General features: G+C 50.4%; 1 protein-coding gene across 1 annotated transcript in view; it reads left to right on the top strand.

The window, feature by feature from the left end:
- The first annotated feature begins 2980 nt into the window (after positions 1 to 2980).
- The window catches only part of LOC135545114 (uncharacterized), a 9721-nt gene continuing 2427 nt past the window's right edge, over positions 2981 to 10274 (top strand). The window contains exons 1-2 of the mRNA XM_064972749.1: positions 2981 to 3194; positions 6337 to 6515. Of these exons, the coding sequence (XP_064828821.1) occupies positions 2981 to 3194; positions 6337 to 6515 (393 nt within the window). The remainder of the gene's footprint in view (positions 3195 to 6336; positions 6516 to 10274) is intronic.

Genomic DNA, 10274 nt, shown 5'->3' with positions numbered 1-10274 from the left:
CCACATGTAATTTTAAACAAATAAATAACTTTTACCTTCCTGTGTTGTCTCTGTCCCTTGTCTGACTCCTGTGTTGTCTCTGTCCCATTCCTTGTCTGACTCCTGTGTTGTCTCTGTCCCTTTCCTTGTCTGACCTCTGTGTTGTCTGTGTCCCATTCCTGGTCTGACTCTTTTATTTTAGTTAAAGCTCCATCCAGCTCCATTCATTGACAGTTACAGACCACTGGTTTCCATTCATTCTGTTGGCCTCTAATGTACCCCTGGTAAACTTGGTCTCTCTGGGAGCGGGGACATTGACCCGTTATCGCCACTAGTCTGAAGCCCTTATGCTAATCCCTTGGCTTTCACTTCCCTTTTAAACCCCAAATCCCTCTGTTCCCCTTCCGCAGAGAAGTGTTTGTGTTAGAGAGGGGGAAATGGGGGACTTTGGATTGTCCCAGCGATAGAGTTGTGAGGGTCTACTGCCCCCTCCCCCTTCTGAGATCACCATGGTAACACCAGATCTGAGAGGTAAGACCGTAGTTGGGCCCCTGCAAACCACAGGAGGGTGTGAGAGGGTGAGAGCAGAGGGGTTGAATAGCTCATTAAAGGGGTCTCTAGAGCTAACATGACTCAGATATTAAGAGTACTCACTCACATAATGTAAAGACTGGAGCCTGGTCTATGGCCCTCTATCACCCAATGAGAGGCAGGCACTGGAGCAGTCTACTACACAGAGAGGAGAGAGGCTGGAGACAGACACTGGAGCAGTCTACTACACAGAGAGGAGAGAGACTGGAGACAGACACTGGAGCAGTCTACTACACAGAGAGGAGAGAGGCTGGAGACAGACACTGGAGCAGTCTACTACACAGAGAGGAGAGAGACTGAAAACACACTGGAGCAGTCTACTACACAGAGAGGAGAGAGGCTGGAGACAGACACTGGAGCAGTCTACTACACAGAGAGGAGAGAGGCTGGAGACAGACACTGGAGCAGTCTACTACACAGAGAGGAGAGAGACTGGAGACAGACACTGGAGCAGTCTACTACACAGAGAGGAGAGAGGCTGGAGACAGACACTGGAGCAGTCTACTACACAGAGAGGAGAGAGGCTGGAGACAGACACTGGAGCAGTCTACTACACAGAGAGGAGAGAGACTGGAGACAGACACTGGAGCAGTCTACTACACATAGAGGAGAGAGGCTGGAGACAGACACTGGAGCAGTCTACTACACAGAGAGGCTGGAGACAGACACTGGAGCAGTCTACTACACAGAGAGGAGAGAGACTGGAAACAGACACTGGAGCAGTCTACTACACAGAGAGGCTGGAGACAGACACTGGAGCAGTCTACTACACAGAGAGGAGAGAGGCTGGAGACAGACACTGGACAGGGGGAAGGGTGGTACTTTCAAATAGTGTCTTTCCCCATCAAAGATACTATCAAAGACACGGACACACTAAAACAGAGTCAAATGCATGTTAGCATAGTGAAGGAACTATAAAGCCTATTTGAAAAGCAGCCATACTGCAGTTGTCAGTGTTAACCATGTGTTTTCCCAGCATGCTTGATGTGATGGCCACGTGCACAAGTACAGTGAAGAGTGGGTGTGTGTGCGTGCGTGCGTGGGTGTTTGTGTGCGTGCGTGTGTGCATGCGTGTGTGTTCGTGCGTGCGTGGGTGTGTGTGTGTGTGTGTGTGTGAGGCTCGGCAGTGAAATTCAGGGGTTTGTCAATTTTACAGGGCACCAGGGGATTAGAGAGGAGAGGGGGAGTCGCCGAGAGGAGGAGAGGGGGAGTCGCCGAGAGGAGGAGAGGGGGAGTCGCAGAGAGGAGGAGAGGGGGAGTCGCCGAGAGGAGGAGAGGGGGAGTCGCAGAGAGGAGGAGAGGGGGAGTCGCAGAGAGGAGGAGAGGGGGAGTCGCAGAGGGGAGGAGAGGGGGAGTCGCAGAGAGGAGGAGAGGGGGAGTCGCAGAGAGGAAGAGAGGGGGAGTCACAGAGAGGAGGAGAGGGGGAGTCACAGAGAGGAGGAGAGGGGCAGAAGGGGATTTTGTAACCAGGGGGAGGAGGAAGAAGGGGGAGGGAGGGGGAACAGGGGCCTGTGTGTCCTTTGTTGTGTAAATGTCACTAGTGGTTGTTTGTGGACTCTGGTTGGCTGGTTTGAATTGTAAATTGCATGGAGCACTGATGAATTGTGCTGGCAGACTTTAAACTGCCACTGGGGGATTGTGGGAAGGAAACCACGGAGAGAATATTCCAGAACCATTAGTGTATGTTAACTGTAGAAGCACCATCACTACAAGCCTGTCTGAATCCCACTGCACTAGATATTAACACACTGCACTAAATAATAACACTCTGCCCTATATAATAACACACTGCACTAAATAATAACACTCTGCCCTATATAATAACACACTGCATTAAATAATAACACACTGCCCTATATATTAACACACTGCACTATATAATAACACACTGCCCTATATAATAACACACTGCACTAGATAATAACACACTGCACTAGATAATAACACACTGCACTAGATAATAACACACTGCACTATATAATAACACACTGCACTATATAATAACACACTGCACTAGATAATAACACACAGCACTAGATTATAACACACTGCACTAGATAATAACACACTGCACTATATAATAACACACTGCACTATATAATAACACACTGCACTAGATAATAACACACTGCACTATATAATAACACACTGCACTAGATAATAACACACTGCACTAGATAATGACACACTGCTCTAGATAATAACACACTGCACTAGATAATAACACACTGACCCCCTACTGGCTAAAGGTATGGTAGACCCCTACTGGCTAAAGGTATGGTATACCCCCTACTGGCTAAAGGTATGGGAGACCCCCTGTTGGCTAAAGGTATGGTAGACCCCCTACTGGCTAAAGGTATGGTAGACCCCTACTGGCTAAAGGTATGTAGACCCCCTGTTGGCTAAAGGTATGGTAGACCCCCTGTTGGCTAAAGGTATGGTAGACCCCCTGTTGGCTAAAGGTATGGAAGACCCCCTGTTGGCTAAAGGTATGGTAGACCCCCTACTGGCTAAAGGTATGGTAGACCCCCTACTGGCTAAAGGTATGGTAGACCCCCTACTGGCTAAAGGTATGGTAGACCCCCTGTTGGCTAAAGGTATGGTAGACCCCCTGTTGGCTAAAGGTATGGTAGACCCCTGTTGGCTAAAGGTATGGTAGACCCCCTGTTGGCTAAAGGTATGGTAGACCCATACTGGCTAAAGGTATGGTAGACCCCCTGTTGGCTAAAGGTATGGTAGACCCCTGTTGGCTAAAGGTATGGTAGACCCCCTGTTGGCTAAAGGCATGGTAGACCCCCTGTTGGCTAAAGGTATGGTAGACCCCCTGTTGGCTAAAGGTATGGTAGACCCCTGTTGGCTCAAGGTATGGTAGACCCCCTTTTGGCTAAAGGTATGGTAGACCCCTGTTGGCTAAAGTTATGGTAGACCCCCTGTTGGCTAAAGTTATGGTAGACCCCCTGTTGGCTAAAGGTATGTGTCAGCTGGTCTCTTTAACATAACTGTGTCAGCTGGTCTCTAACATAACTGTGTCAGCTGGTCTCTTTAACATAACTGTGTCAGCTGGTCTCTTTAACATAACTGTGTCAGCTGGTCTCTAACATAACTGTGTCAGCTGGTCTCTTTAACATAACTGTGTCAGCTGGTCTCTAACATAACTGTGTCAGCTGGTCTCTAACATAACTGTGTCAGCTGGTCTTTAACATAACAGTGTCAGCTGGCCTCTAACATAACTGTGTCAGCTGGTCTCTTTAACATAACTGTGTCAGCTGGTCTCTTTAACATAAATGTGTCAGCTGGTCTCTTTAACATAACTGTGTCAGCTGGTCTCTTTAACATAACTGTGTCAGCTGGTCTCTTTAACATAACTGTGTCAGCTGGTTTCTTTAACATAACTGTGTCAGCTGGTTTCTTTAACATAACTGTGTCAGCTGGTCTCTTTAACATAACTGTGTCAGCTGGTTTCTTTAACATAACTGTGTCAGCTGGTTTCTTTAACATAACTGTGTCAGCTGGTCTCTAACATAACTGTGTCAGCTGGTCTCTTTAACATAACTGTGTCAGCTGGTCTCTTTAACATAACTGTGTCAGCTGGTCTCTAACATAACTGTGTCAGCTGGTCTCTTTAACATAACTGTGTCAGCTGGTCTCTTTAACATAACTGTGTCAGCTGGTCTCTTTAACATAACTGTGTCAGCTGGTCTCTTTAACATAACTGTGTCAGCTGGTCTCTTTAACATAACTGTGTCAGCTGGTCTCTTTAACATAACTGTGTCAGCTGGTCTCTTTAACATACCTGTGTCAGCCGTAGACTGTCTGCTGGTCTCTAACTGTGCTGTTTGATTTAGTGGAAGAGAAGGTTTGCTTTGATGAAGTATAGTAGTCAACCTAATGTTTGGTCTCTCCTGTAGAGACAGTTTTTTTAATATATATTTTCCTAAAATCAAAGTAAACACTATTTTAATCCAATTCATTTGATTTGATGGGTATTGGATCATGGCTTGATGTCTGATAAAGGTCATTGTGACTGAAACGCCAATATCTTTTTCATCTTTATCTAATTTAGACCAACCTTTTATTTCTCTAAACGTGAGTGTCATGCATTCTGCCCGCATTCAAGGGCACTGGACCATAAACGTTTACAAGACTTAGTTTAGCTCCCTTCATCGGACTGAGTTAGCGTAGTAAGCCTGTTAGAGAAGAGGGCTAGCTGCAGTATTACGTTATGCTTCTGCCCTGCAGTCAAACTGAGTTAAAGGGTATTAGAAAGTGCTCTTACAGCTCCGTCAGAGACCAGGGAGACGAAAGCTCTCCTCTAGTTAAAGAGATTAGTAGACTCTCTCTATAGCTTTGTCTCTTTGACCTCCTGTAGTTTTAGGACACAGGCTTGACCTCTGCCCACAGTTATTTAATGTATTTCCTTGCCTGTGCCTTCAGTAATACAGTATCTCTACTGCTGTGGTTGCACATCTTTGCATAGTGCATGTCTGATACTATATCTTACAACAGTCTGTCTTTCAGTTTGTCAAGCTCCTGACTGTGCCACCTTCAGGTCTATGCAATAGACCACAGCCATAGCTAGGAACTCCTTAGCTCAGGTGTACCGTATCTGTGTCTCACCTGGCAGGTCTTCTCTCCTCAGGTGTACCGTATCTGTGTCTCACCTGGCAGGTCTTCTCTCCTCAGGTGTACCGTATCTGTGTCTCACCTGGCAGGTCTTCTCTCCTCAGGTGTACTGTATGTGTGTCTCACCTGGCAGGTCTTCTCTCCTCAGGTGTACCGTATCTGTGTCTCACCTGGCAGGTCTTCTCTCCTCAGGTGTACCGTATCTGTGTCACACCTGGCAGGTCTTCTCTCCTCAGGTGTACCGTATCTGTGTCTCACCTGGCAGGTCTTCTCTCCTCAGGTGTACCGTATGTGTGTCACCTGGCAGGTCTTCTCTCCTCAGGTGTACTGTATGTGTGTCTCACCTGGCAGGTCTTCTCTCCTCAGGTGTACCCTATCTGTGTCTCACCTGGCAGGTCTTCTCTCCTCAGGTGTACCGTATGTGTGTCACACCTGGCAGGTCTTCTCTCCTCAGGTGTACTGTATGTGTGTCTCACCTGGCAGGTCTTCTCTCCTCAGGTGTACCCTATCTGTGTCTCACCTGGCAGGTCTTCTCTCCTCAGGTGTACCGTATGTGTGTCACACCTGGCAGGTCTTCTCTCCTCAGGTGTACTGTATGTGTGTCTCACCTGGCAGGTCTTCTCTCCTCAGGTGTACCGTATGTGTGTCTCACCTGGCAGGTCTTCTCTCCTCAGGTGTACTGTATGTGTGTCTCACCTGGCAGGTCTTCTCTCCTCAGGTGTACTCTATGTGTGTCTCACCTGGCAGGTCTTCTTTCCTCAGGTGTACCGTATGTGTGTCTCACCTGGCAGGTCTTCTCTCGTCAGGTGTACCGTATGTGTGTCTCACCTGGCAGGTCTTCTCTCCTCAGGTGTACTCTATGTGCGTCTCACCTGGCAGGTCATCTCTCCTCAGGTGTACTCTATGTGCGTCTCACCTGGCAGGTCTTCTCTCCTCAGGTGTACTCTATGTGCGTCTCACCTGGCAGGTCTTCTCTCCTCAGGTGTACTCTATGTGCGTCTCACCTGGCAGGTCATCTCTCCTCAGGTGTACTCTATGTGCGTCTCACCTGGCAGGTCATCTCTCCTCAGGTGTACTGTATGTGTGTCTCACCTGGCAGGTCTTCTCTCCTCAGGTGTACTCTATGTGTGTCTCACCTGGCAGGTCTTCTCTCCTCAGGTGGTGGTCGTGTGTATCCACTGGCTGTGCGCCTGGCGGGGGTGGAGCTGACCCCAGAGGGGACGGTGTGGCTGGAGCAGCACCTGAGCCCAGCCCAGACGGTGTGGCTCAAACTGGTCAGCAGAGAGGAGGAGACACTGCACTGTCTGGTGTCTGTTAGCCGGGTCAGTTACTGTCTGTCTGTTGGCCGGGTCAGTTACTGTCTGGTGTCTGTTAGCCGGGTCAGTTACTGTCTGTCTGTTAGCCGGGTCAGTTACTGTCTGGTGTCTGTTAGCCGGGTCAGTTACTGTCTGTCTGTTAGCCGGGTCAGTTACTGTCTGGTGTCTGTTGGCCGGGTCAGTTACTGTCTGGTGTCTGTTAGCCGGGTCAGTTACTGTCTGTCTGTTAGCCGGGTCAGTTACTGTCTGGTGTCTGTTAGCCGGGTCAGTTACTGTCTGGTGTCTGTTAGCCGGGTCAGTTACTGTCTGTCTGTTGGCCGGGTCAGTTACTGTCTGTCTGTTGGCCGGGTCAGTTACTGTCTGGTGTCTGTTAGCCGGGTCAGTTACTGTCTGGTGTCTGTCGGCCGGGTCAGTTACTGTCTGGTGTCTGTTAGCCGGGTCAGTTACTGTCTGGTGTCTGTTGGCCGGGGCAGTTACTGTCTGGTGTCTGTTAGCCGGGTCAGTTACTGTCTGGTGTCGGTTGGCCGGGGCAGTTACTGTCTGGTGTCTGTTGGCCGGGGCAGTTACTGTCTGGTGTCTGTTAGCCGGGTCAGTTACTGTCTGGTGTCTGTTAGCCGGGTCAGTTACTGTCTGGTGTCTGTCGGTCGGGTCAATAACTGTCTGTGTCTGTCAGCAGGGTCAGTTACTGTCTGGTGTCTGTTAGCCGGGTCAGTTACTGTCTGTCTGTTAGCCGGGTCAGTTACTGTCTGGTGTCTGTTGGCCGGGTCAGTTACTGTCTGGTGTCTGTTAGCCGGGTCAGTTACTGCCTGTCTGTTGGCCGGGTCAGTTACTGTCTGTCTGTTAGCCGGGTCAGTTACTGTCTGTCTGTTAGCCGGGTCAGTTACTGTCTGTCTGTTGGCCGGGGCAGTTACTGCCTGTCTGTTGGCCGGGGCAGTTACTGCCTGTCTGTTGGCCGGGGCAGTTACTGCCTGTCTGTTGGCCGGGGCAGTTACTGCCTGTCTGTTGGCCGGGGCAGTTACTGCCTGTCTGTTGGCCGGGGCAGTTACTGTCTGGTGTCTGTTAGCCGGGTCAGTTACTGTCTGGTGTCTGTCAGCAAGGTTTCAAAATTCAGGGAATTTGCAATAAATTCCCTGGTTTTCTCAAAGTTCCGGTTGGAGATTTCCCAGGATTTCTGGAAAACATAGAGTCAGTTGCTCTCTGGTCTCTGGTAACAGGGTCAGTTGCTCTCTGGTCTCTGGTAACAGGGTCAGTTGCTGCCTGGTCTCTGGTAACAGGGTCAGTTGCTGCCTGGTCTCTGGTAACAGGGTCAGTTGCTGTCTGGTTTCTGGTAACAGGGTCAGTTGCTGTCTGGTCTCTGGTAACAGGGTCAGTTGCAGTCTGGTCTCTGGTAACAGGGTCAGTTGCTGCCTGGTCTCTGGTAACAGGGTCAGTTGCTGTCTGGTCTCTGGTAACAGGGTCAGTTGCTCTCTGGTCTCTGGTAACAGGGTCAGTTGCTGCCTGGTCTCTGGTAACAGGGTCAGTTGCTGTCTGGTCTCTGGTAACAGGGTCAGTTGCTGTCTGGTCTCTGGTAACAGGGTCAGTTGCTGCCTGGTCTCTGGTAACAGGGTCAGTTGCTGTCTGGTTTCTGGTAACAGGGTCAGTTGCTGTCTGGTCTCTGGTAACAGGGTCAGTTGCTGTCTGGTCTCTGGTAACAGGGTCAGTTGCTGCCTGGTCTCTGGTAACAGGGTCAGTTGCTGTCTGGTCTCTGGTAACAGGGTCAGTTGCTCTCTGGTCTCTGGTAACAGGGTCAGTTGCTGCCTGGTCTCTGGTAACAGGGTCAGTTGCTGTCTGGTCTCTGGTAACAGGGTCAGTTGCTGTCTGGTCTCTGGTAACAGGGTCAGTTGCTGCCTGGTCTCTGGTAACAGGGTCAGTTGCTGCCTGGTCTCTGGTAACAGGGTCAGTTGCTGTCTGGTCTCTGGTAACAGGGTCAGTTGCTGCCTGGTCTCTGGTAACAGGGTCAGTTGCTGTCTGGTCTCTGGTAACAGGGTCAGTTGCTGTCTGGTCTCTGGTAACAGGGTCAGTTGCTGTCTGGTCTCTGGTAACAGGGTCAGTTGCTGTCTGGTCTCTGGTAACAGGGTCAGTTGCTTCCTGGTTTCTGGTAACAGGGTCAGTTGCTTCCTGGTTTCTGGTAACAGGGTCAGTTGCTGCCTGGTTTCTGGTAACAGGGTCAGTTGCTGCCTGGTTTCTGGTAACAGGGTCAGTTGCTGCCTGGTCTCTGGTAACAGGGTCAGTTGCTGCCTGGTTTCTGGTAACAGGGTCAGTTGCTGCCTGGTTTCTGGTAACAGGGTCAGTAGCTGTCTGGTTTCTGGTAACAGGGTCAGTTGCTGTCTGGTCTCTGGTAACAGGGTCAGTTGCTGCCTGGTCTCTGGTAACAGGGTCAGTTGCTGTCTAGTCTCTGGTAACAGGGTCAGTTGCTTCCTGGTTTCTGGTAACAGGGTCAGTTGCTGTCTGGTCTCTGGTAACAGGGTCAGTTGCTGCCTGGTCTCTGGTAACAGGGTCAGTTGCTGTCTTGTCTCTGGTAACAGGGTCAGTTGCTTCCTGGTTTCTGGTAACAGGGTCAGTTGCTGTCTGGTCTCTGGTAACAGGGTCAGTTGCTGCCTGGTCTCTGGTAACAGGGTCAGTTGCTGTCAGGTCTCTGGTAACAGGGTCAGTTGCTGTCTGGTCTCTGGTAACAGGGTCAGTTGCTACCTGGTCTCTGGTAACAGGGTCAGTTGCTGTCTGGTCTCTGGTAACAGGGTCAGTTGCTGCCTGGTCTCTGGTAACAGGGTCAGTTGCTGTCTGGTTTCTGGTAACAGGGTCAGTTGCTGCCTGGTCTCTGGTAACAGGGTCAGTTGCTGTCTGGTCTCTGGTAACAGGGTCAGTTGCTGTCTGGTCTCTGGTAACAGGGTCAGTTGCTGTCTGGTCTCTGGTAACAGGGTCAGTTGCTCTCTGGTCTCTGGTAACAGGGTCAGTTGCTCTCTGGTCTCTGGTAACAGGGTCAGTTGCTGCCTGGTCTCTGGTAACAGGGTCAGTTGCTGCCTGGTCTCTGGTAACAGGGTCAGTTGCTACCTGGTCTCTGGTAACAGGGTCAGTTGCTACCTGGTCTCTGGTAACAGGGTCAGTTGCTGCCTGGTCTCTGGTAACAGGGTCAGTTGCTGCCTGGTCTCTGGTAACAGGGTCAGTTGCTGTCTGGTCTCTGGTAACAGGGTCAGTTGCTGCCTGGTCTCTGGTAACAGGGTCAGTTGCTGCCTGGTCTCTGGTAACAGGGTCAGTTGCTGCCTGGTCTCTGGTAACAGGGTCAGTTGCTGTCTGGTCTCTGGTAACAGGGTCAGTTGCTGCCTGGTCTCTGGTAACAGGGTCAGTTGCTGCCTGGTCTCTGGTAACAGGGTCAGTTGCTGCCTGGTCTCTGGTAACAGGGTCAGTTGCTCTCTGGTCTCTGGTAACAGGGTCAGTTGCTCTCTGGTCTCTGGTAACAGGGTCAGTTGCTGTCTGGTCTCTGGTAACAGGGTCAGTTGCTTCCTGGTTTCTGGTAACAGGGTCAGTTGCTTCCTGGTTTCTGGTAACAGGGTCAGTTGCTGCCTGGTTTCTGGTAACAGGGTCAGTTGCTTCCTGGTTTCTGGTAACAGGGTCAGTTGCTGCCTGGTCTCTGGTAACAGGGTCAGTTGCTGCCTGGTTTCTGGTAACAGGGTCAGTTGCTGCCTGGTTTCTGGTAACAGGGTCAGTAGCTGTCTGGTTTCTGGTAACAGA

The sequence above is a fragment of the Oncorhynchus masou genome, chromosome 9 (assembly GCF_036934945.1).
Source record: "Oncorhynchus masou masou isolate Uvic2021 chromosome 9, UVic_Omas_1.1, whole genome shotgun sequence".
In the NCBI taxonomy this organism is placed as follows: domain Eukaryota; kingdom Metazoa; phylum Chordata; class Actinopteri; order Salmoniformes; family Salmonidae; genus Oncorhynchus; species Oncorhynchus masou.
Note: the sequence above shows the minus strand (reverse complement) of the source record. Positions and strands in the feature narration are given on the sequence as shown.